We start from the raw sequence: 26,826 nt of genomic DNA, 5'->3' as shown, positions 1-26,826 counted from the left end.
TGCAACACCTAATATTGTGGTAGGTGAGTGTAGATAGAACAAGCAGTGCTATTCATTGCTATACTGAATTGACAACGCAACATTCCCTGCTAATGTTAAAGCGTGTTGACTCATTTTTAAACTGATGAACATGGGCAGTGAACTGTGCTTGGTATTTACGTATTGTAAAAGACACTTTTTGAAACTATAGCTGTAAGTGTACTTTTATGTTCTTGACGTTTGGCTTTGTGGATTTCCAAATCAATGTGCATTGTTGTTTTTAGTCACAGTACATTTTGAAAATGACAAATGTGGAGCTAATGCTTTTAGACATATTAAAACTATGGGCGAGCACATCTTTTTGGCTTAACAAAAGATCAAAATGCTTTGTAAAAAATATTTATTACTGTATCAAATTTGCGCTTGTCTAAAGAAATGCTTTAAACCATAATAAACTGGCTTCATTTCAATTAAACTTGGATTTGTTTTTAAACATATGATGGAAAAACAACTTACATTTGATGGCACCGGCTGTCCTATTAATTTATGAAACAACTTGATTATAAACCAAAGTACAGTTACAGTTAATTCAGCCACTGAACGTAAAGTCTGAAATGCAATGTACAGTAGGCATGGTCTAATTGTTGGGTTAGCCAATGGGACGTCATTTCCGGCCACTATTACGAGAGCGCCTAGCAAAAAGAGCCAATGGCTGCCAAGGAAGGGCGGGGCCTGGTTGCTACGCCGCTTGCTGCCGGGGAAACGACCCGGGAGAGTTGAGGGTGCGCGAAATTGTGCCGGTGTTCGAGAAACTCCCGCCATTTCGACAAGGAATTAACCTCTTCGAGACATTATTTTCAAGCATTACCAGCATTGTTTTACTTTCGTAAAACGAAGAAGGATTAGTAGGAAAGTAAAAGAAAGATCGAGACCTCAGCGTGTCCAGCTGAGTTGATAAGCGAATTGCTCTTCGCGCCAGACCGCCTGCTGGACTGTGGAGCTGTTGCCGCGAATTTGACTTGGGGACCGGATTGCATCCTGACAGTTCAACCGGGAAAATAAAAGTTCGCCAAATATCTCGACACGAGTTGAAAAAAAAAAAAAAACTTTGTGGATTTGGAACCTTACTTTCAACAGCTATGGCGTCCCCGCTCAAGCAGAGAAGAGGCATTCGATGAAGAGGCGAGGAAGAAGGGGACACTGTTTTGTTTTGCAACGCGATAGCAATCCGGGCTGCTAACTAGCCCGTTAGCTGCTACACGTTGAGTTACAGGCCTACCGGTAAAAGCGTGATACATGCTATCAGCCACCGGGATACAAGTTAAGGTCGTATTATTTTTACACTGGTATTAAAGTGATTATTTGATTCCGCGACCGCCATTTGATTTATAATGGCACCGCTTTTGGGTCGGAAGCCTTACCCATTAGCTAAGCCGCTAGCCGAGCCGCTAGGCCCGGGAGAGGAGGTCTACATCATCGAGCACACCAAGGAGGCCTTCAGGAACAAAGAGTATCCTCCAAATGTGATGCGGTTAATCGTGTCGACTTGGGGCCGTACATCAGTAGCTTATTTGAGCATTTTCTCTCTTAATGACGGTATTACAACACACATACCCTTGTAAAAATTCGCGCAGCTGTTTATTTGTTATGATCTGACATTTTCTGTCGTTTTAGCTTTCACTCATGCACTGTTCTCGTTGACAAGAGTGTTAGCCTAACAATTGCTAAAAACAAAATCCCGACCCTTAGAACCTATTAGATCTATCTGTTATGTTTAGTCACTTTATTGGATATGTTCCGCAAGCGTTCCATTTACTTTTAGTTTCTGCGAATCGGCTGTCAACCAATATCGCCAGCCGGGCATGCTAGTCCCAATGCTAATGTAGGTGTTATGTCACAATAGCACGTTCACATATGTTAACGCATAGGCTCAGTGTGATATAGCAACCATAAGTTCCAAAGAGAGACGTGTGCATGACTTATTGAGGTACCGTTTATTTCCCACTTGAGTAAAAAAAAAAAAAAAAAAAATACACCTAGTCTCCAGTGACAAATTGCAGATGAGCTTTCACGCTGTGAAACCATTAGATACTTTGTGAATTCAATGTGAGTCTTATGCACATTTATTTTTCTGGCTATAGACTTATTGTTTCATCGAACTGAATACAACATTCAAGTGCTTAACAAGTTAATTGTCTCCTTCATATTTTGACTAATATGGTTTGTGACGACACAAATCCTAGATGGGTCATGTATGCTGAAGTTGTCCTTGACAAAATGTTAATAGTGAGTATGAGGCCCGCTTGCAGAGGTATGAAGAACGCATCTGGACGTGCAAGAGTACAGGAAGCATTCAGCTGACGCATAAAGAAGCATGGGAGGAGGAACAAGAAGTCACAGAATTGTAAGTATTGATTGATAAGTTACTTTCTTAATATTCTGAGTGGTAGAGGTGTGCCTGTGACCCAGATAGTTAGAGCAGATGTCACAATGAGACTAAACTTTAATTGACTAGGGTGCAATTGTATCCACAATTTCCAGTATCTCTCATTTTAAATTCAGTGTTGTGACATATTTTAGAAGTGTGAAGACAAAGCCATACTCTCAGACCAGTGACGGTCATGAGGCTTAAAGCGGTTCTGTGATTGGATAAAGCTGGTGCTCCGCCTCTCTTTCTATTTTGGAGGATGTGCGTGTGATTGAGTCATTCTAACCACACTGGTCTTAGAAAAGCTCGCTCATTAGAATCAGCGAAATAGAAATTAACACTTTAAAAGAACAGAGTGCACAGAGTAGAAAGACATGAGGGGAAATGATACGTTATGACAAAGCACAGCAATGTGGTGATGAAGAGGTTGTTCCAGATCAGGAGCTGCTGGATTTAAAATAACACCAAGTGATATTCTTTCTCTCTTGTTTAATTAAACTAGAACTAAGGGTCAACAAAAATAAATCAGATGAGGCAGTTGCAAGCTTAGACAGTATGTGTTAGACAATTACATAACTCATCACCAACGAAGGATCTTATTGTGTTTGCATAAACACTACATGGGTGTTCTCTGATATTGCACACCGATAAAATGGGTGGTCTCGGGCCACCGTGAATCTATTCTGACATAATTGTACTAATAGTAGAATATAATGCATATTCTTTTTTTGTTTCTTTATTACAAACCACCGAATGGGCTAACTGTTCTATCTGTGCAGGCTTCAAGAGGAATATCCTCACTGGTTTGAGAAGCCCATCCTGGAGATGGTCCACCACAACACAGTGTCTTTAGACAAACTGGTTGAAATGGCCTGGTTAGAAATCCTCACAAAGTATGCTGTTGACGAAGAGTGTGACTTCACGGTCAGTTTAATTTGCAGTTATTTCTTGTACGTTTTGAAAGATAGTTCCTCTCAAGCACTATTTTTATTGATCCATTATTAGTTCGTCTATTTGTTTATTTATTTATTGACCCAGTTAGCGGAAACGTGATCACATTTTGATGCTTGTTATATTTTTGAACATGTTTTATTTAAGGTGAGCCAAGACAAAAGTCTACGAGCGAAGGTGGCAAAGATCCATCCTCTCGAGCACCCTGAGGGTGAAGCTGCAGAGAAGAAGCTTGAAGGTGCATGTGATTCTCCATCCAGTGACAAAGAGAATGCCAGTCAAGAAAACCAGAGGAAGGAACCTGCCCATAGAGAGGAGGAGAGCAGGAGAGAGAGTCTCAGTAAGTAGAAACAGTAAGAGCTGAGCGCTTTGAAAATGTTTTTACAGGTTTTAAGGATTGTTTTGGAAATGTGAATGACAAAAGCAAAATGTTTCGTAATACATTATCAAGGTGCCCTTGAGCAAGCCATCAACCCCTTCCGTATACAGCACATGTTTGAGCCCTATTGTGACTCTCCTTGCATGCTTGTTTGTGTGTTTGAAGTGTTTATTAAAAAAAAAAAAAAACACAATCCTAATCTGTTTAATAAATAAATGTGCACAGCCAAACATCGCAATGCATCTTTTACTGTTGGTTTTGCTTCATTACTGAACCGTTTTCTTCTTTTTCAGGTGATAGGGCACGGCGGTCACCAAGAAAACTTCCCACTGCCATGAAGGAAGAAAAGAAGAGGTGGGCGCTTCCCAAGTTTCTTCCTCATAAGTATGACGTCAAGCTCGTCAGTGAGGACAAGGTATGTTGTCGTTTCTTGGTTTGTTTTTATGTCAACAAAGACAATGATTTATGTGGTCTTTGAAATGTTTTGTTGCATACGTAAACACTAAAAGAAGACCAATCTTTCTGACCGGTGCCGCAGGTAATCAGTGCTGTGCCAGCAGACAGTCTTTTCAGAACGGAGCGCCCGCCGACCAAAGAGATCATCCGTTACTTCATCAGACACTATGCGCAGAGGCTGGGCATGGGGGAGAGTGCACCTTGGGTGGTTGAAGATGAACTGGTGAAAAAGTTTAATTTGCCTAGTAAATTCAGCGACTTTCTTCTCGACCCACACAAGGTACAAACGGCACTGGTAATTTCTTCTTTATACTGTTGTGAATGATATCATCTCATCTCACACTTTTGTTTGACTCAAGTTTTTAGCAGGGAATCCCTCTACCAAGCGCAAGAGCTTGACTTCTCCTGAAGGTAAACCTAGAAAGAAGTCAAAGACACCTGGTACACCAGGAGAGCACATAGAAAATGAAAAAGGGGAGAAGAAAGGAAAAAGCAAGAAAGATGTTCTCGGGAAGCCCCTTAGTCCCACCATCTGGGGTCATGTGCAGGTAGGTTTTATTGCATGCCAACGTTGACACAACCGGATATTTTGGGGCGTTCCTCTTTAAAGCGCTAATGTGCTTGTGTCTTCTCTGCTTTTCCCCGAACATAGAAAATAAAAATGAATGGTTCACCATTAAAAGTAAAGAACTCTGGAACCACCAAGAAAGAAGAAGGTAAAAGCTCAGGTCCCTCTAGTCTGAAAACTGTGAAAAAATCCGGAAAGAAACCTGGAAAGAGTGGTGATAAGAATATTCTTAAAGCTTCTAGAAAAGATGCAAAGGCAAGTTCCAAGACACCTAAGATGAAGCAGATGACCCTGCTGCATCTCGCTAAGAGTCCCGCTGCCGGCAGCCCCAAAAAGCGAGCTCGCAGCAGTTCCACAGGCACTCCCAAACTAGGCAAGCCATTACATCCAATGGCTCTCCACCTCCTTCGTTATTATAAGGAGAACAACGGCAAAGAGGACAAAAAGAGTGTTCTCTCTGGCCTCATCTCAAAGGCTGCCAAGGCCTTGTCACCAGATGACCGTGGCAGACTACCCGATGAGCTGAAAGAGTTGGTTGAAAAACGCTGGGAGAGACTGGAGCAAAAGAAACGCTGGGCAGCCATGAGCGAAGAGGAAAAGCAAGAAGAAATGAAGAAGCGGCGGAATGATCTCAAAGAAAAACTTCGGGAAAAAGCCAAGGAACGTCGCGAGAGGGAAATGCTACTCCGTCTCGAACAGTCCCGTCGATACGAGGACCAGGAAATCAAAGGTGGCAAGACGTTGCCGACCTTTAAGCTCGTCGACATGCCCGAGGGGCTGCCCAACACCCTGTTTGGGGATGTGGCTATGGTCGTGGAGTTCCTTCACTGCTACGCAGGCCTGCTTATGCCAGATGACAAGTATCCCATCACATCTACGGCTCTGATGGAATCGTTGGCCGGCGTACGCTCTGGTTTCCACTACCTGAACCGCGTGCTGGTGGTGCTGCTTCAGACGCTGCTGCAAGACGAGCTCGCAGAGGGCTACAGCGAGCTCGATATCCCTTTATCGGAGATCCCCCTTACCTTGCACTCTGTATCGGAGTTGGCGAGGTTGTGCTTGCGTCCTTTTGATGCTCAAGGTGAGGAGAGCGGTCAGGGGTCCGTGGACATGGCCATGAGCGGCTTCGATGATGTGGTGACGAGCGAGTTTCTGGAAAAGCTCGAAACTGTCGAGGTGTTTGAGCTTGAGCCAGAAGAAAAAGTCAGCTTGCTGGTAGCCCTGTGCCACCGCATTCTCATGACGTACTCGGTGGAAGACCACGTGGATGGCATGCAGCAACGCACCGCTGAACTGTGGAAGGAGCGCGTGGCAATGCTGAAAGAAGTCAATCGCAAGAAGGCTGAGAAGAAAAAGCAAAAAGAGGTTGAGGGCAAAGGTAAATTGCAATTGTATGAGAACCAAAGTGTGAACTGAAAATGCCATCGATGATTATAAAAATGGATTTAATTTAAAATACCTTCAATAAAACATTGGTATCGCTTATTAAACATGGTTGATTTTTTTTTCGCAGCTCAAGATGAGAAGAAAAAAAAGGAGGATCCAAAGAAGGAGCTCAAAAAAGAGGTAAAAATAGAGTTGGTGGACATGATCAGCTCCGTCAAGAGCAGGCAGCTCATGAGCATGCAGGCCAAGAGAGAAAGAGAGGAGATGGACAAACAAAACAAAGGTGAGCCCTGCTTTCCTTGATGCTTACTCACTTCTTCACTTATCAGTCAAGTAGGCAAGTGCAATTGGGTTCGCGGACTCATTTGTTTCGAAATTGTCATCCCCAAGAACGCATGGAAGTGGCGGCCGAAGAAGAGCGACAACGCAAACAAAGAGCGACCATGGAGAAGAATTTTCAAGAGGGTATAACAAAGGCCAAACTGGTCCTACGTAGAACTCCACTGGGCACCGACAGAAATCACAACAGGTCAGTGGAATTCTTTTAACCATTAAATATTGGCAAACATGACAAAATCGACTATAATATTATAATAATATAATATGTCCATTTTTCCAGATATTGGTTTTTCTCTGATGTTGTTCCTGGACTCTACATCGAGAAAGGCTGGGTGCATGACGGCATAGACTATAGCTTCACACCTCTTGAGGAAAAAAACGAGCCTGATGTGGATGACGAGGACGACGGTGAGGCTGCTGGGACATTAGGAAGAAAATATTTCTGTAGCCATAAGCATGCCAAACTTATCAAAATGCCTTTTGTAGAGGCTGATGACAATGGAAGCGTGGATGGTGCTAATAATGAAGGAGCCCAACTGGGGCCAGCAACGGACGTCTGTATAGAAACGACATGTCCTAAGCAGGGACAGAATCTCTGGTTAGTCTTTTACATTCAACTCTATCTTGGCCTTTTGGTTTCAGAATTTGTGTATCGTTTTCCCCCCCCCCCAGCCCTATCTGATTTCTAATCTCCTAATATTGCCAGGTTCATCTGTGACAGTCCTGCCGAACTGGAAGAATTGGTGGACAGTCTACATCCTCATGGAGTTAGAGAGAGTGAACTGAAGGCAAAGATAGAAAGCAGGTGAATAGTTGTGTATTTTATTTCGCTTGTAAATCTATTTCTATCTACCTTGTAGGTAAGTAACTATGTTGTTATTGCCCTTGAACAGTTACCAGGACATCATACACTCCATCAACTTGACCCGAAAGGACAAAGTGGGTCTAGGAGTCCCTGACGAGGATGCGGAGCTACTGAAATTTTTACGAAGTGATATTCAGGAGATAGCCTCACGCCTCCTGAAGGGTGGCTTGGGTTACTTTGATGATGACGTGGACATGGAAGATCAGGTGAGCAGGTTTTTATTGTGTATGGTAACCTGCAGTTACGAAGGTCTGACATCATGCGTGGTCATCAAATTTTGCATAAATGACCTGATATTGATTGTCCGTTGTATCATCTGCATACAGCTGGAAAAAATGGACAACTTGAAAGAATTAGGAGAGTCCATCATCACCATTCAGGCATGTGTGATCAAGAAGTTCTTGCAAGGATTCATGGCCCCCAAGCAGAAAATGAAGAGGAAGCAAGGAGGGGAAGAAAGCAAAGCCGAAGAGGTGGATGAGGAAAAGAAACTGGCGGAGGAGGCCAAGGTAAGAAAATAGGTCAAAATAGCGAAAGAAAAATAAATTGAATTGGGATCGAAACGCTCCCCCGAGCCAATTGAATCTGGCTTCACATGTCAAGTGTTGCCACATAAAACAACCGTTGCCTACTGCTATTTGTTGTTGTGCCACCCAGCCTTATTTAATAACCAGGTGCGGTCTAACTTTTGTTTATTTCAAATATTTCCCCCTTAGGTGGCAACAGCATTAGAGAAGTGGAGGACGTCTATCCGGGAAGCCCAAACCTTCTCCCGCATGCATGTGCTGCTAGGAATGTTGGACGCCTGCATCAAGTGGGACATGTCTGCCGAGAATGCCCGTTGTAAAGTCTGTCGGAAAAAAGGTAAAATGATAAATTGGTCTCGCCAAATTGTGTGCGTTAACATACTTTAGTGTACTGTGAGAGAATGACTTAAAGTCGTCTTTGTTTGAAAGAGTCAAACTTTGAATCCTTCTCAGGTGATGATGAGAAACTTATCCTGTGTGACGAATGCAACAAGGCTTTCCATCTCTTCTGCCTGAGGCCAGTGCTGCACCGCATTCCTGAAGGCGAGTGGTTGTGCACGGCCTGTCAGCCCACATTGGCCAGACGGGGCACGCGTTCAAGGCAAGTGTGACTATTTTGCTTCAAATTTCAAACCGCCGCTGCCGTGAAATTGTCAGCAATAGAGTTGTCCTCTACAGGAATTACAAACAAGACAGCGATGAAGAAGATGAGGAGTGTGAAGAGGAAGACTCTGACGAGGAGGAAGAGGATGAGGAAGAGTGTGAATACAAGGCCATGGGCCACAGCTGTGAGTATGAGAAAAAAGGAACACTTAGTCTAGACGTGGTCACAAAGTGGGTGGAGAATAAAATGAACTTGCTATTTTTTTTCCTGTATTGCATTGGAAGTGAAACTGCACTCAATTAAAAAAAGAAAAGAAAAAAGGCAGACAATCCAAACCAGTTTAGACAATCCACGACCTGTTTGTCATGGGTGGTATAATGGGGGTGCCATAAGCTCCCAAGGACTTCCAACAACATCCCCCAGCATCCAAAATGCACCATTTCCCCGATAGAGTAACGCGTCTTATTTGTATCTTATTTTTGCTTGACAGTGAGGCCAAGAAAGAAGAGGAAGCAAACTTCAGCCGCGCAGAAAAGTAAACCCAAAAAGAAGGCGTCCTCTACTAGTCAGAGCAGCAAGCAGAGGACTGGCCCCAGCAGCCCTGCAGACATCGATGAACTGGTGAGAAACCAGTCCTTGTACTCTCTCTCTCTGCAATTCTGTGTGGGGTTTTTTTTCTTCAAAATTCTGAACACTATGAATTGTTTATGTGACATTTCTGAAGGTTCGCCAAAGCTCTCAGTCAGGAGTGCGCAGACAAGCACTGGAGCTGGAGAAATGTGAGGAAATCCTTAAAAAACTGGTCAAGTTTCGATACAGCTGGCCCTTCAGGTGAGTTACTGACGTGATTGGTGTTTCAGTCATTTGACCTTTTTCCCCACCGTTCTTAAGCAGTCTACATTACTTTTGGGATGAAAATGGAATCTACGTATAATATGCAATAATAGTGATTTCATACTCCTAACGGTTTGACCTTGGGTGCTCTTACTCCACTCAGGGACCCCGTGTCCACAGAAGAAGCTGAGGACTATCTGGACATCATTTCGCAGCCCATGGATTTTCAGACCATGCAGAAAAAGTTCAGCCAAGGCTCCTATCGCCACGGCCAAGACTTCATGGAGGACATGAAGCTGGTCTTCTCCAATGCAGAGGAGTACAATGAGCAGGGCAGCACCGTGCTCTCCTGCATGACCAAGACAGAGACGGCCTTCACGGAGCTGCTCCAGAAGCTGCTACCCGGCCTCAGCTACCTCCGACGACGCACACGCAAGCGCGTCAGTCGAGCTCCCGTATCGTCTGAGGAGGAAGAAGAAGAGGAGGGGGAAGAAGAGGAGGAAGAGGATCGGGCACTTGCGCGGAAAAGAATTCAGAATGGCAAGTCAGGCGCAAAGAAAAGCAGAAACACCCGGGCAGCTGCACAGGATGATGAGAGCGAGGATGAAGAAGAGGAGGACAGCGGAAAGAGGAGAAGTAAGAGGACCGCTTCCAAAGCAGCCAGGAAGGATTACAGGGAGCAGGATTGCAATAGTGAGCGGAGCACTCGTAGAACTCGGCAGCAGCGGGGCCGGCTGGAGGTCGACGAGGAAAGCAGCGATGACGAGGTGCCGGGTCGACAGCGACATTCCAAGAGACAGAAGCGCTCATGAAGCCCAGGGTGTGTTTGGCTTCTTCTTCTTTTTGAGTTTTTATTTCTTGTCCAAGTGATCAGACTCCTTTCCATCAGCCAGCAGGGAATCAAACTTCACAATGACTCTTTGTCTTCTTGAATTTCTGTTCATAATTTTCAAAAAGGATTTATATTTGTAATCTGTATTATTGGTGGGTTGTTTTTGTTTTTTTTCCTCTCATTTAAAAATTAGACATGGACAAGAAGCACATGGAGCCTTGTCACTTTCGTAGGGCTTTTAAAAATGTCCCAATGTCACAGTTGTGCAGCGATTTTCATTCTTTGAGTGGGGTACCTAGTTGGTGTACGTGTGGCTACAACCCCTTATGCACACCATGAACACTTTAAATCATGTACAATGACATACTTAATATCTCTGCGGGAGGCCTCAGTCAAATGCAAATTTTGTACAATACATTTGTTTTCTTAATTTCGCAAATCCTTTGGTCACATGCTGCCGTTGTACTTTACTGCCCAAATGTGACTTTGGAACCAGCAGGCTGACCAATGCAAGTGTCATCATTTGGATCTTTTGTTCTGTAGTGGCCTGCCACTTTAAAACAAAGCGGTACCTCAAGGTTCTGTGAAGTGCACTACTTTGTGTCAAATGTACCAAACAAGCCAGCAACTGCAGGACCACTTTGATAAAAATGTGCATAAACATTTGTAAAACAACAAATATGGGTATTTTTGAAGAGTTAATATTTTTTGCACATTTCATTTGGGGTTTATAAGGCAAATCTGCGTTTAATGTTAAATCAGGATTCTGCATCAATGTTCAATCAGGATTCTTCTATTTGTGCAGAGAACATGTTTGGTATTTTTTTTTTTTTAAACTGTTTACTGGCAAAAGTGGCCGATTTTTTTGTAAAGAACACCTCAGAACACCTCAGCAACCATTTACTACAATCAAAATGCAGCTCTTCGGTGGACGTGTTCAGTGAGCCACCAGGTGGCGCTTCTCTCCTGTCTTCAGATTCAGTCACAGTTTTGCTCATGCCTATGTAGCCACTTTTTTTTTTTATACAGGGAATGTAAAATGTCATTTACACTTCACTTGAATATTCTCCTGTGTAGGTTTTCTGTCACATGACCAGCCTAGACGCTGCCCTATAGCTTTCCCGTGTTCATCCTGTGATGTAATTTCTTCGTAGTGTTTTCTTCCCCCTCATGACTTAATTTTTGGGTGTTTCTGCTTTACTCCATTCTTACAACCAATGAGTGAAATTTGACTGCCCCCTCAAGTTGAGAGCTGACTCTTTTACACAGTTCTTTTTATATGTGTATTTATAGTTTAGGCAGATTTAAGTTGTAATTATGTGTAAAGGTTTTCCAATAAAGGCTATGAGCAAGACTGGAGTTGTCCTTGTATTTGTCAATAAATAAAAATTTGAGTGACTTCCTTTATAGTTTAATTTTTGATTAATATACATTTTTGGAAGGATAGTTTCATCCTTCCAAAAAATGTATTTTAAACAAGTTTCTTCCTATGGTGAAAACCAAATGGAGCCAAAGCCTTAAAAGTTTATGCAGTGGACAAAACAGCGGCTTAACTGTGATTAGCGATTAAAGAGGTACAAATTCAGTGTTTTTTTTTTTTTTTTTGTCAATTCATTTGAAGGAAAGAACAGCAATGAATGCAGTTTTCAACTTTCAAATGGACTCTGCTTCCAAAAGAAGTGAAAATTAGCAGCAGGTGGGTCCGCTCTCAAAAAAAAAAAAAAAACCACTGGCTGTGCTCAAATTGACCTCTGAACTCTGCACAAACTGACAACGAGGGCATGTGGTTGTGGACGCGGAGGAGTGAGTTGCCCAGCAAATATTTACCTGAGGTCAAAGTCAGTTGTGGTGTACGGTGAGGAGAGAACAAGTGTGTGTTGACTTGCCAGACATGATGCTAAATGCTCTACAGTCATGTTTAGCTTCTTTTATTCTGAAAATAATCAACACAAAACAGACAACAACAGGCTACCACTTGCCAATTCTAAAATCTAATACAACAGCTGTATCTAAAATGTTTCTTCAAAAATAACACTTCATTTTATTGACACGTGTTACAGTTTTTTTCATTTACATATCAGCATTTTGGGTCATTTGTTCAGCAACTGTATAGATAAATGGTGATATCCAGGAATAAACTTTTCGATGTGATGCAGTATGCTTATACACAACTGCAACCGCAACTACCTATCAATTATTTTCTATGCAACTTAGTTCATAAAAATATCACATCTGTCAATCAGAAGTCAGCGTTACTTAAATTGTAAAGGAATTCTTAGAAAAAAAATAATGCTCGTCCTTGTCCTAGGCCTCATTGAGTTGAAGAAATGTAGCTCTAAAGCAGCTAATGCAAATCCAAATTGGGGTCACAATAAGCCTATGGCTTTTTCGTACAACTTGTCCCACCAATCACAGAGAGTCAAGATGTCATGATGAAGCTCTGAACGTAAATGTGATTTAAGGCACAGCAAACTGAGCTCTGTCAACAGTGTGCCAAAAAAAGAAGTCACACATTCCCTTACAGAGCATAAAGGTGCCCTGAAAACTACGTGTCAACTCACATGACCGAGAAGTGAAATGCCCTAAATTTCCCTCTGCTTTTTGCTTGCAAGTGCATGTTATTATTAATGCATTATTTCAAAAAAAAAAAAAAATTCCCCCAATTTTCTCCACTGATGTGCTTCCTCTTGCTTTGATGATATAACCAAAACACGAAGGAAGAAAAGTGGGTGAGAGCAGAAACGGAGGAGTTCAGAGGATGCCATTTTCTCTCGGGAGTTTTCATCCCAAAAGGGATCCGGCACTCGTCTGAAAGAAATCTTCTCTTAGACTGAACTCCCCCCACCACCCCCTCAAAACAGCATATTTGCATATCAGTCATTTATCCTCTCAACACGACGATGCACACACGTCTGGCCCTGGCATCAAACGACTACACTACGTGCAAGGTATTGCTGTTCACAACTTTGTGGGTCCTCCTGAAACATGTTGATAAAATAAGCAAATAAGCAAAAGGAAGCGGGAGAATAAAGCCAGTCACCCGAGGATTTCTTTGAACTCAGGGATCCAGATACGGTGGCGGAAACAATTGGATGAGCGTGCTGTGGGAGAGATGAAAGGCAGTCAGACTTGTCGATGTAATAAGTGGGATGAGGCCCTTTCATGATTCATACTGAGGCTTCATCTTCCTGCTCAGTCAAGCTCCAAAATATATCTCGCAATTCTTTTTAAAGCTTAGCAGAATGTAATTAACTTACTCCAATGCTTGTGTGCTTCAGTTCCTTTTCACAACACATCTATCAACCACATCACGCTTTTATTCCCTTTTTCTTTTCAATAAGGAAATATCCCAATGTTTTATGTAAGAGGAAAGAATAATAAATAGACCTCAATTCTGGAGTGCAGAGCAAAAATCAAAAGTTGTTTGTCTGACCGACCCACATTGTGTTTCTGCAATTAGCATCTTGTCATTAATCCTTAATTGTGAAACACACAATATATCACAAAAAGCCATTGAGATATGTTGATCCCATGAATAGAGTTAACTTCTAGTACCTTAATTGTGATTTACTAGGGTGGCAGAACATTTCCATTGTGAGCCAAAATGCAAAAACAAGAGAATAAGCAATTTGTAAACACACAATTCAAATACATTTGTATGTGTATAACTTTCTCCTTTTTCTCCATCTTGCTGTACTGCAGAGTAGTTACAGTACATGATAGCCTGCTGTTCTACCATCTCATGTTTCTGAAGTCGTACAGTGTGCATATGCCTTGTGGCGGGGGGATGGGGGGGGGGGGCGTCCGCAATAAATAGATTAAAGTGTGCAATGGACCACTAACCACTCCTTCGTCTCTCCGGCGAATGACTCACTTGAAAAAAAAAAAAGTTGCAGCTGTCAGGGCTAACTTCAGTTCAGTCTTAATTTTTACTTGAGTGAAAAAGAAGGGAGGTGTGTGTGTATATGTTTACACCATCAAGGCAAAGACAGCAACAGAACTGAAAAGTGCGACACATCATAACATAAATGTATCCATTTCGATGGAAGTGTGAATGTCAACCGGGCAATGTGTGTGCAAAAGGTGTGCTTGGGTCTTAATAGGAGGCCGGCTGTTGTGCTGCCGATGGTTCCATAAAGGAGCCTTTGAATGGCTGGCCTCTGCTAAATTCATAGCAGATGTGAGCGAAAGAATATCCACCCAGGTTGAGTGGCCCTTCACTACGATGGCGACAGGAGTCCAAATCAGGGGAGGCAGATGCATGGTTGACAAGGGCCCACAGTATATAGCAAAAGTATTCACACAAGCTCCAGTGGCGCAATCGGTTAGCGCGCGGTACTTATATGACAGTACATTGTAGAGCAATGCCGAGGTTGTGAGTTCGAACCTCACCTGGAGCAGAATTTTAAGGCCGTGTCGCTCAGTGTTTGTCTCCAAGGTTACAGGTTCAATCCTCATCGCTGATGTCAAAGTGTCCTTGAGTAAGACGCCGAACCCTGAATTGCTCCCACGGTTAGAATCTCTTAATTTCGTTGTGAATCACTTGTACAATGACAATATAGCTCTTTTGTAATCCACTTCACATACAGTATATGTATTATTATTTTTTTACATAGAGGAAGGGTGGAGGTTTGGCAGCATTGCAAATGTAGATGTAAAAAAAAAACAAATTATGTTACGACACAAGGCTTCATAGACACATTTACTGTACTCGAGCCAATCACAAATGATAGATGGGAGGTTTGGTTTTATTACCTGTGTTGCTATAAACACATTGTACATACAGTCTGCTTTTTTTTAGTGTAACATGATAAGGAATTCTATGTGCCAGATCATAAATGTGGGCCTAGTACTTGTATCCAGAGGCAGAACATAACATGAGCTCACTCGTGAACGGCTGCTCTCACCGTGACCACAATGCAATATACAGTATTTTAACACAAGCACAAAATTGTCTCAAGGGCACTCATTTTCTGACACACATTTAACACCAAGTAGAAAATCATATCATTCAAAAATCTTGGAATAAGTTAATATCGCTGAGCTGACAAATGTCGTGTAACCGACAAAATGGAGGAAGCAAACAAATTCCATATACTGAGCACCCAAAGGTACTCCTTGTATCTTATCTTGTGAATTCCTTCCGTCGTTTTTTTTTTTTTTTTAATCTGACTCATTTTTCTCTCATAACAACTTTTTTTTTCTCCAGTCCATGCTCAGATGGAGCTCAGAGGAGAAACGAATCTGGAGGAGGTTGCCTGGCGGGCATCACTTTTCCCTTTTTAATTAAAACCGTGCACCCAAATAAATGTTACAAAGTTTCACACCCACTCATATGAAAAGAGCCCGCCAGGGTCTGAAGTTTGCCTTTGCGAGGATAAATATCTAAGTGGCAGCTTTTTCTGTAAGGGAATCTACTCGTCTGTCGTTTTGTCGGATTAGCCGGGGTAAGGAAAACATGAGGATCGCGTTCCGTGCGTTTCCCACTCTCTGGCTGTTCAGCATAAACAGCCAAAGCTCTTGGCTGTCCTCACATCCGCCTCCTTCAGCTCCAACGCCACTTTCTTCGGGGGTTCCAGCGTGGGGTTTGTTTTAGTAGCGCAGCCCCACATGAGTGTTTGGTTGTTTTGCGTGTCACGCCGTGTGAGTGTTTGATTATGTTGAGCGTTACATAGTATGTGCGTGCGTGCGTGTTTGCAGGGAGGTGAAGGTCGCTCAATCCTTCCTCGCTTTGTCCTCTGCTGCACTGTGTTTTGTCTTTTGCTTGAAGTGCAGAACACAGGTGTCAAACTCAAGGCCCGGGGGTCACATACAGCCCACCACATCATTTTATATGGCCCGCGAAGACAAATTCATATCGAATTCATATGTCAATACTAAAATAACAAATTGTTTTTACTTTAAAATAAAATAGAGATATTGCTGACATTTTTTATTCCCATTCATATTTGTTAAATATTTGAACAATTTATATTAGTCTCTGGTTTGAAAAGTAGTTATTCATCAGTTTGTTGCCTATACAATTAATAATATGAGCCGTTCATACATTTATTTGGGTTATCAATTTTAATGGCCCTCCGAAGGAAACTATGACTACAATAAGTTTGACACTGTAGAAAATGGAAGGACTTGCGTCATTCTAACTTTTGAGAAGACACAGGTAGGAAGGATAACAACTATCATGTAAACATACGATCTAAAACTCTCAGGAAGAACATTCCTCGTTATAAGGGTGCATGGAAAGTGCCAAGTCATATTTGCGATGCAGATCCTGAGCTATCACTTCTATCAGGTTTGACGTCATCTTTGCATACACCACCTGTAATTATTCACTGGAGAACCACATTTAGTAACCTGTGGCTAAATATAGTCTCCAACAAATGTATTATTCAGAGCTTAGCAATAATAATAATAATAAAAAAAACTTGAACACTGCTGTGTTCTGTTTTTCAGGAAATAATTTGAATTTTAAAACAGGAACTATACAGTTGGGACTGTCGGTAATATTCAGTTGCTTGGTTTGGAAATACGACAAAAGAGGAGTGATCACTACAATAAAGTATCCAGATGAGTCATGTTGGTTTTGGTCCATTCATGAAGTTTATTGAATATATTAAAGAGGAGAAGAGAGTTGCCTGTTACTATCTTTGACTTCCAAAGGGGGGGGGAACTTCAATGACATGCAATATGATGGAAGAGGGACACATGAGCACTACATGGGCCTGCCTGTCCGTGCTTTGAAAACCATTTGTAGCATTACAACACGCTGCCCAGTTGGGTTCTGGTTTGAAGCCTGTTAATAAGCTTTGAGCCGCCAAACATCCGCCTAGGAGCTCTTAATGAGCCTGTAGCCTGGCTAGTAAACAAGGCCAGATGCAAACCCTTAACACAAGCACAGGAAATGTCTCGTGCTGTAACAACACAACGCCGCGTCTGCGTGACGGGGTGCGAACAGGAAGGCTGATCCCTGCAGGTTGGTTCCCCCTGCTTGACTAGAACTTCTTATCCTGAGGGGAAGGGCCGCATGCGGAGGCTGCCGTTCCAGGTCTTGCTTTGCGTGCCAATTTTTTTACTGGCAGCCAAGATCATCACAGACTGCTGCCTGTGCTCCTTTTCCACAGCTTACGGTTACACAATATACACAAACCACAGTTTATTCAGTACCGTGTTGGACTTGGTGTGTCAGCTTTGACACGCCACAATAGGAACAATATCTGCCTCCGCACTGAGTATCTCTCTCGTGAAACAAGGTTTATATTTGACTTGCGAGGGGGCTGAGTTTTTGACAAAAGGTCCAGTGTTTGAGTGTGAGTGGCCCCAGCTGGTTCCTTTTACCACACAGACTGGCTAATGTACAGTGATCAGCTTGAGTCAACAGTCCTGGCCGGAAAAAGAAACTTAATTGATGATGGGAAATTTATGCGCCAAATGTGTTTGAACTGTCCCAAAGTGTCCCATTGAATTTTCTGTCTCATTTGCTCCACAAAAGACAAACAACACTGGACAACCTCACTGGTTACTCACAACATGCGCAGACGTTCATTAACAGTTTCATTTGCACAAAGCAAGTTTCAGCCGGCCGTGCAATGAGGGCCCCCCATTCTTCCCCACGGCTACCACCTCCATCCATCGCCTATCCCTTAATTAGCTCTTAACATCCTTCATGGGAACGCGGGAGCTTATTCAAAAAGGACTTTTATATTGTTCAGACGGAATGTTTGACCAAAATGTGTCTACTGCTTAATTCATGTAATTTACATCCATGGTATGAATACAACTTTCAAAGCCAAATGTTTGCATCATTGGCAAAAATGTAAACTTATATCTGTTTGACCAGAGGACTGTTACCACTGCATGGAACAGCTTAGCTTGCATTATAAAAAAATATTATTAATATTATTATTATTGTGGATGGTTGGATGATGATGATGATGATGATGATGATGATGATGATGATGATGATGATGATTATTATTATTATTATTATTAAAGCAATAGATTAATTGTAATTTTTTTGTGTGTTTGACAGGGGATGCTAGATGGCATATTACCGATATGGGGAAACTCTGGATTGGGATAAAGAAATGGAATAGCCAACTGAATATAAAATTCATTCAACGAAGTGATATTTTATATATTCTTCTTCTACAAGAACATAAATGACACCAAGTTTTCACTCTTGTAACACATCTGAAACTCAAGACAAAAAAAACAACAACCTATTCCCAGTTAAAAGCTCCATTTACTGTCAGCGTTAACAAGACAAGACGATGATTAAAAGCAGTCAAATGGTTTAAAGCGACACGGGAGTCAGCTCCAAGTTTGAGCGTCGTCTAGAAACTTCAGGAAGAAAGCCACTCAAACTGAAAGGTAACCACCAAGTCAAAAAGTGGGGGGGAAAAAAGCAGACAAGAACAAAAAGTTGAAAACTCCAAATCAAAGACTGTGCAAGGGAGAATATCAGATCTATGCATTGCGCAGGCAGGATTGTGTCTCCTCCGTCAGAACACAGAGCCCACGGGTGAGCCTTTGATGACTGTGTGTGACAAGAGCACATTTTTAGGATGCACTGCAGCTACACTGAGCCAGCAGACGCATTTCACAGACAAGCCAGCCTCAAATCCAAGCGCCTCTGATCCATTTTATTTCCGGCTAACCAACCACTTAAACCGTCCTTCTTAACCGTAAGCTTTACTCCTAAGCCTGAAGTCCATTTCCACATATGTGCAAAAGTTGTCGTTGCTATCAACAAATGTAAAAATGCTAAGGTGGGAGTTAATATAGTGTGACCTCCCCCTTGCGCTACGCTTTTAAATTCAGGCATCTCTCGGACTTGATCGTTTTAATATTATTATACCAAGGCGGCGTCAAACTCATTTTCGTTTGCAGGCCGCATCGTACTTTGTAGTTGTGGTTTCTTTCCGTGACCCCCAAATAAATGTACGATTACCTTCTAAGAAGTTATGTCTGTGGATTTTCTCTTCAATGTCTGAAAATGACATCAAAAAAGCAGCAGCTAATGTTAGCAAACTAACTCAGGTGCTCATCCACTGACTGGGATGGCCCTGGTGGCATCACTGAGTCAAGATGAATGAAGATTGTGATGTAGCGGTGAAGTGATTAATTGTTGAGTCAATCGATGGCACTGAGATAAAAAAGTGATTTTCCGTGGCCTCACATGACAAGTTCCAAACGCCCACGTCCTGTCCTTTCCCACTCCCACCTTTTAGTCAGCCCCCCAAAGCAGCCCCTTTGCATTGCGTTTGTGTTCTTTGTTGATGCTGTTTTTCACATTTTTTTTCATCCTTTTTAACTCCTGCTCCGTGGCTTTTTCTCTGGGGAGACACTCTTTGGAACAAGAGATTAGAGCTGGTGCTGCCTAGCAACTGAATAAAAAATGGCAGTAACAAAAGCGGCGCTCTCACTCTCAAATGTCTGACCTACATAATCCCAAAGCTCTGATCATACAACACAACAACATGATGAAAGGCCCGCCGTGATTTAACCCTCAAACAAACATTCGCCGTCGGTGACCCCCCCCCCCTCTTCCTAAAGAGCCACCTCGCTCTCCTGCTGTTCCTCACCAAAGCGTGACTTGTGAAATCTTGACGCTGCCTAATTAGAAAGGAAGAAGAGGCAGAGAAGCCTTTTTGGAAATGAGATGAATGCATATGTGGGGAGATGGCAGCAGAGTGGCAAAGGAGATTAAGAGTGATCACAGCAAGGCTGTGGGCTTCAGAGAGCAGACTCAGCCACAGAGAGGGAGGAAACAGTTTTACTTCTCTGTTTTCTGCTTTCTGATCAAAGGACATGAGAGAAAAGTATCATTCTGAAAAAAGAAAAAAAAATACAATGAATACATATTTGAAAGTTTTTCTTTAGATGCACGTTAAGTTGAACTAAAAGTAAATGCCAGGTGACATTTTCCAAATACAGGTGCATCTCAATAAATTAGAGTTCAGAGTTTAAAAAGTGAAATTTGAAACTCATGTTGGTGAGCAAAAACTTTGAATTAGCTCAAGTTCAGTTATGAAGCAGAATATTTGCACTGAAAAAACTTTTTTCTCTATTTAAGCTTTCAAAACAAATAATAAAAGTGAATAATGATAGTGACAAGCTAATGGTTTGTATATTTGATCCAAAACTGGGTAAACCATTTTAAACATTTTTAGACAGCATATAAAATGAGAAATCTTCGACCCAAAAGAAGAATTGATATATCAATTTAAAAGTGCCATTGCTAATCAGAACACTCGTTCAAAGCCTTTCAGCAAACTTCCCATATTTGTGTGCTTCCGTTCCTCTGATGCGACAACCTCTCAAACTAACAATTTGATCTCTTGATCCTCATTTCAGAAAATCAATGTCAAGCCAAATTTACGCCAGTGTGCTTTCACCCACGATTCACCTTTGAGATGACTGCGTCAGTGTTTGTGTGTGCGGCATGATGGGAGTCACTGTGTGTGTGTGTGAGTGGCGGGGGGGTCACGGTGTAGCAGCAGTGGCAGACTGGGTGTCTAATTAGAGTCCAGTTGCGTGGTGTGACGAGCTGTGTGAACTCGGGTGTTCTCCGACTAGCACATTTTCATGGTAAGCGTCTCTTTGGGGGCCTGCAGGTTTTCAATGAACTCATTTGCACATCAAAACAAGCCAGGAAAGGGATAGTGCTCAAGGAGGGGGGGGGGGGGGGGGACTGCCGGGGGAGGGAGGGCAGGCCAATGAAGGATGCTTTATTTTCTCCTGTTTTTTTTTTTTTTTCTTTCCAGGGGGCAAAGGGATGGAGTCTATGAGGGAGGCACATTGATGCCATAATGATGGACTTTAATCAGACCCATGAGCAGCTGCGTGGATTTCTCCTGTGCAGACAATAACATGGTGTCAGCAGATAAACTGCTGCGGGTGTTTTAAGAATTTTCATCCAAACAAATGTTGCTAATCCTAATCCAAATAATCTCACTCTGCATTTCAAAGTACATTTTGAAGACTCTTGTAGATAGAATGAAACATTCTCTGACAGATCTACGAGGGAGTGCACCACCTTTAACTTTTAGTTTAACTTTTGACCCAGACAAATGAGCTGCCCAGTGCAATTGATGCTGACACTATTAAACCTCCTGCGTGAGCCAGAGCAAGAGAAGAAAAACAGTGTGGAGTCTCAGCCAAACTAAATGTTTCGATCCAGGCTGAAAGTGGACATTCTGGGGTGGAGTTTTCTCCAGAATGAGCCTAGTGATGATTGGATGGCTCCTTTCCCAAACTGCAGACCTCAGGTGTGTGTGTGTATTTGTGTACACTCGTGTGTGTGTGTGTGTGTGAGAGTTTTGAAGGTGTTCCCGGCAGACACGTCTCTGGCGCCAAAGTAGCCGCAGCTCAAACAAACTCTGTTTTTGGACTGAACCTTCCTTTTTGCGTCTATCTGAAATGTTGTGCTGTGTGATTTCTCTTCCTTTGGTAAAACGAGAAACTAAATTTAGCTTCTAATGAGCTGGAACGACAGTATGTATGTGCTGATTGAGAGCATATTGGTGGAAAAAGAAACAATAACATCCTGCTTATCTCATGTTATTAAGGAGATTAAAGATAGATGGCGCTGTTTCTTTGGAATTATTCACATTTTTTTTGTATTAAATACAGAGCAGTGACTCAATTGTGAAATGAACGTTTATTAAATACACATTTGTATCAATCCTTAGTTTATCAACCATAAGTACCAAAAACATGTACCTCCTGATATAGAATACCTTGACCTGGGCCTGGCCTACTTCTAGCAGATGTCATTTTGGCCCAATAACATTCAATCTTCTGTTTAATGTCTAATTACTAAATTTCATCACAACATACTGTGCTTTTGTCTAAAAATGACACAGTTTAAAAAAGAGCAGTAAAAGTTGGCGAAAAAAAAAAACCAGGTCAAGTAAGTTCCTCCCGAGCCGGTAGCACATTTCCAATTTATGTCTTCAGCTGAAACAAATGAAGAAAGTGAGTCCAAAAACAACTGCTCCAGTCTTATCTGAAGTGCTGGCTGCAGGTGGAACAAGCTGCTTTGTGTCTCACACAGCAAGTGCTGGGCTTCTCCGGGTCATGTCACTGGAGTGTAATCTTGGGACGGAGCACGCGCCCCCGTTCAGGCATCCATGAAGTGGAACATGCGGCTTAAACACCACCAACCGAGTCTCCGGCTGTGAACTCCCTCCAAGCAAAACACCTCTTTTTAATAGTTAAATGTGATCTGCACAGTACCAGAGTCCAAGCCGTGAACCGCTGTCTGCATTGGCCCGGTAATAAAACACACAAAGGGGAGGATGATCACCCCCCCCCTTCCTCGCCCCCCTCCCATCTTGTTCTGGAGAAAGTAATTGAGGCTAACTCAGGCATGACACATATCCACAGAACACTGCACCTAGTTGACATCTTTTTTGATTTATAACTAAGAATTTAGAATTCATTAACACATAAACTCCAATGCGTAGCGAACAATCCGTCATACAAGAATGATACTTTAACTTTGCTGGAATGCAAATGCTCCACTCCTGCTTCCAACTTGAAGGCAATGTTCTCAGAATGGCGCTCCACATAAAAATAATGTCCTGGTTATCATGTTTTTCCATGCTATCACTCGAATACGCTACACAGTCATGAAACAATCGGTCTCGCTGCTGTCAATCATGTTTAGCCTCCCCCCCCAACTGTTTTACTATGGTTGTAATTCACATTAGTGCTTAAATTGTCGAAGTCCTGTGATGCAAAACTATTTATTCTATTTGACGGCTCGTGCGCCAACATGGAGGTGTGTAATAAAATTGGCGTCATTACCGAGAAGTTATTTGCAGGACCCAAATTGGGCTATTTTCATCATGAAAATAACGCCAAGCGTGGCTTTTTCTCGTGATTATTTCAACGTGAGAATAAAAGGTGCATTGTTTGGGTCAAATAAAGATAATGCCTTGCAGTTTTATGTGGAAATTTAGCCGCCGCTCAGTAGCTTCAGCACAATCGACACGACGGCAAACCACAAATAAATACCAATCTTACATCATCTTGCTCAAATCACACAAATATGAGAAGTGGTGCCAAAATGGTGCCAGGCAATGAGGGTGAAATGCTCCTGTGATGCGTCTTGCATGATCAAAGCGTTTTCCCGGGCTCAAGCAGAGCAGCAAAGAGCAACAGCGGTGATTAAACCAGCTATTAATTAAACATATTCTTCTGTGCACTGCTGCTGCATTTGAAAAAAGGCGTGATGCAAACGTTCATTCTTGCCACAGTCTGTCCCTCTTTTCATCAGCGAGTCTCTTTGAGGATTATCTTCGGAGACGCCTCTGGGACGCATTTGGAGACGAGAGCCGCTGCGGAGACATTCCCAGAGAGAGAAATCAGCAAAACAAGACATGAGCGCTCACTTGTGACATATTAATTCTCTCATTCAACTCTGAAATATTCATCACGAGAGGCGACAAAATTGTTTCCAAAACGACAACAAGCCAGGCGCTCGGAGTTGAACTGAACTTTTACAAATTTATTATTTGTCATCCAAAAATAAAGTCGAGAGCCGGTGTTCTTACAAAAGGCACTTCATCTCTTTTGAATAAATGCATCCAAACACAACATCGGGTGAGGGCAAAAAAAAGATGAATTTAAATTAAATATATTTACAATAAATAAACATTTATACAGATTTCTACATTTAATTGTGCTGCTTTGTAGAAGAAAAATCCCACAATCGCTTCTAACGGTCCACTACACGGAACAATATGGCTAATAGCAATACTGAACATGTCCCTTTCTGCAAACCATCTTGACCCCCCCGCCCCCCCCAGGTGTCTTTTTAGCAGCTCCTTTTGCGTGCATGCGTGTGTCAGACATGAGTGGGAGTATCTGCATGCAATTCCGTCTTGGCCATGTGCTGGACCACGGCGGGCGATTTGTAATGGCAGTGGGTGCTGCTGCAGCTGACACCGCTGCAGGGCTTCCTGCTGCTAGTCCTGTCCGCCAGCTTCCTGCTGCATAAACCCTGCCACGTCTGCAAGGTCTTGGAGCTCCACACCCACACACCGCTGGTGATGCCCACCACCAGAGACATGAAGATCTTCAGCATGAAGATAGCCACGGTGGGCACAGAGTCCTGCAGAGAACAGTCGCCGGCGTGGCCGTTGAAGGAGCCGCACGTGGCTTTCCTTCCTCTCAGCTTCCAGTAGTCCATGTTGAGCCTCTCGTAGAAGTAGCAGACGATGACGCACGTGGCGGGCACCGTGTAGAGGATGGAGTAGATGCCGATTTTCACCATGAGCTTCTCCAACTTCTCTGTGTTGGTCCCCTCGGTTTTCATCACCTTGCGGATGTGGAAGAGCGCTACGAAGCCGGTGAGGATGAAGGACGTGCCGATGACCAGGTAGCATGAGAGGGGGATGAGGACGAAGCCGGTGAGCGCCCCAGAGTCCATGCTACCCACATAGCAGAGGCCCGTCAGCTCATCTCCAGCCACCTTCCTCATGGTGAGGATGACGATGGTCTTAAGAGCCGGGATGCCCCACGCCGCCATGTGAAAGTAGTTGCTGTGCGCCTCGATGGCTTCGTGACCCCATTTCTTCCCCGCGGCCAGAAACCAGGTGAGGGTGAGGATGACCCACCAGATGGAGGAGGCCATTCCGAAGTAGTAGAGGATGAGGAAGACGATGGTGCACCCTGTGGATTCCAGCCCTTCCTGGATGATGTACAGCTCGCCGTGCTCCCGGTCGCAGGCGATGTTCTCGGCGCCCGCCACCGAGCGGATGATGAAAGCCACCGAGTAGACGTTGTAGCACATGGAGAGGAAGATGATTGGCCGTTCCGGGTACTGGAAGCGGTGCGGCTCCAGTAGGAAAGTGAGCACGGTGAAAGCGGTGGATACAAAACACAGGATGGACCACACTGTCATCCAAATGAAGGCAAAGTCTTTGTCTCGCCTGGACCAGAACACGTCCACGGTAGGCGAGCAGCGCGGCGCGCACGACTGACTCTTCTCCACAAACTGGAACTTATCGGGGTTCTCGCAGGAGCCGGCGCCGCCACCGCTCGAGGAGCGCCCGCCGCCGGTTCCCGCCTGTCGGGGCCGAGGGGGCACAGGAAGCATGCCCTCACCTTTCTTGCCCTCGGTTCTGGTCTCGTTCTCGGGGGCTTCCATGCACAGAGCGTTGGGATCGTTCCTCGTGGGGAGTTTGGAGCAGTCCAGCGAGTCGGGCCAGGTGTAGCTGAACTTCTTCATGATGGGGGCGCATTTTTCCCGCGCTTGCTCGCACATGGGTCTGCAGGCAGGGATGGAGGTGGACACTTTGTCGGTGCACATGGGTGCGTAGAGGGAGCACAGAAAGAAGCGGAGGTGCACGTCACAGCCGTAAGCCACCAGAGGGGCAAACTCATTCAGTTTGATGGCAGCTTCCTTCTGGTCGTCGTGGTCCATGAAGTTGGGCATGCGCGTCAGGTTGTAGCCGATGCCCTCGCACATGGGGATGGTGATGGGCTCGCACTTGGCCGGTCTTCCTCGCTCCAGCTCGTACGAGCCAATCTCAAAGCTGGAGCCAGAAATCACCAGCAGGCACCACAGAAAAATCACCACCTTCAGCGGACAACCATCCATGCTCATCGTGGAGGTCAAAAATAGAGGTCGCTTCATATATACATTAAGATCGAAGTGGGGGGGCTGGAACAGGGTCAGAGCCTCGCTATTTCCCCATATCGAAAGCTGGAGTCACTCCGTTCAGCAAACACTTCAAATCACACCAAGTCTGAATAAAAGTCCGTGATTTTTCAAAAAGAAGAAGAAGCAAAACGATTCAAAATAAGTCTTCAAAAAAAGCCGAGGGGGGAGTCCTTCACATGACAGTCAGCTCCGCAGCGCGAGAGGAGACGACGGATAAAGCGTTCCGGTCTTCGATTGCTTGTGCTGCCGCTTCTAGGCTGCCTGCCGCACACTGAGACGGGAGAGCCGTGGTGGAGGGCTTGTGTCTGGGGGGGAAGGAGAGGGTGTGGAGGGGGAAAGGAGAGGAGGGGGCGTGAGTCCGCTGCGTGCCTCTCACGTTTCAGCGGAGGCACCCCACGCGGGGGAAGACTGCACAGATGGCGGGGGACGCTCAAATACTTCTGGTGTGACAATACTGCATGCGCTCTTGCTTCATAAATATCTATGGAGTAATATAAGATCTATAATATCTGCAACTTAGTTCTCTCTCTTTCTCTCTCTTAGAAATAAATGAAATTTCTCTTTGTTTTATTCACCAGATGATAAGGATGTTTGAAAATCATTGCATCAAATCCAAATGAAAGCCACATAGTAGTAGCTACACAGTGAAGTTAGTCAGTATGGACAATTGTTTCCATCTAGTGGTTGAATATGCAGAGCATGCATATGTCACAGCTGTTGCAAGGAGCATTTGATCTTTTCTCCAACAGAACTGGAACTCGAGAATTTTGGCCTCTTGCCCCGCAGCACTGAATTGACTGTCAAGTTCATATTGTCTTTATTAGAAGGCCGACTGTTCGAGACAGTTTAACATGACACTGATTTATTGGTAACAGTTCGTCAGCTGTTCCTTAGATAACTTTAAGGCTAAAGAACTTTAGAAATATTGATTTTTTTTAACGTTTTGAGATCATACACTAGAAAAAAAAAGCGCATCTTGTATTTTGGGGTGCAAAATTATAA

The 26,826-nt window shown here is 43.5% G+C and overlaps 2 protein-coding genes and 1 non-coding gene across 5 annotated transcripts; 2 read left to right on the top strand and 1 right to left on the bottom strand.

The window, feature by feature from the left end:
* The first annotated feature begins 714 nt into the window (after positions 1 to 714).
* baz1b (bromodomain adjacent to zinc finger domain, 1B) lies at positions 715 to 11,502 on the top strand. 3 transcript variants are annotated; one of them, XM_085915538.1, is made up of 22 exons: positions 715 to 1,489; positions 2,267 to 2,383; positions 3,187 to 3,331; positions 3,506 to 3,698; positions 4,031 to 4,152; positions 4,276 to 4,473; positions 4,553 to 4,741; positions 4,846 to 4,909; positions 4,997 to 6,139; positions 6,275 to 6,430; positions 6,538 to 6,676; positions 6,767 to 6,894; positions 6,973 to 7,084; positions 7,193 to 7,291; positions 7,380 to 7,557; positions 7,678 to 7,860; positions 8,068 to 8,215; positions 8,332 to 8,479; positions 8,557 to 8,666; positions 8,973 to 9,103; positions 9,207 to 9,313; positions 9,480 to 11,502. In XM_085915538.1, the coding sequence occupies exons 1-22, from the start codon at positions 1,371 to 1,373 to the stop codon at positions 10,126 to 10,128; spliced, it is 4,578 nt and encodes a 1,525-aa protein (XP_085771664.1). In that variant the 5' UTR covers positions 715 to 1,370; the 3' UTR covers positions 10,129 to 11,502. The 3 variants fall into 3 exon arrangements, with proteins under 3 accessions (XP_085771664.1, XP_085771662.1, XP_085771663.1); XM_085915537.1 differs by having other exon boundaries at positions 716 to 1,489; positions 4,846 to 6,139; XM_085915536.1 differs by having other exon boundaries at positions 4,846 to 6,139; positions 6,767 to 7,084.
* A 2,952-nt stretch (positions 11,503 to 14,454) lies between these two features.
* Positions 14,455 to 14,548, top strand: trnai-uau (transfer RNA isoleucine (anticodon UAU)). The gene is made up of 2 exons: positions 14,455 to 14,492; positions 14,513 to 14,548. It is a non-coding gene; the product is annotated as a tRNA-Ile (tRNA).
* An 8,742-nt stretch (positions 14,549 to 23,290) lies between these two features.
* On the bottom strand, positions 23,291 to 26,082 carry fzd9b (frizzled class receptor 9b). Its single transcript, XM_085917099.1, has one exon. It carries the CDS (start codon positions 25,795 to 25,797, stop codon positions 24,004 to 24,006), a length of 1,794 nt encoding a protein of 597 aa, XP_085773225.1. The 5' UTR covers positions 25,798 to 26,082; the 3' UTR covers positions 23,291 to 24,003.
* Positions 26,083 to 26,826: the final 744 nt, after the last annotated feature.

This window comes from Syngnathus leptorhynchus, chromosome 7 (assembly GCF_054491065.1).
Source record: "Syngnathus leptorhynchus isolate UIUO chromosome 7, UIUO_Slep, whole genome shotgun sequence".
NCBI lineage: Eukaryota > Metazoa > Chordata > Actinopteri > Syngnathiformes > Syngnathidae > Syngnathus > Syngnathus leptorhynchus.
The sequence above is the reverse complement of the archived record's forward strand: the minus strand, read 5'-3'. Positions and strand labels throughout refer to the sequence as shown.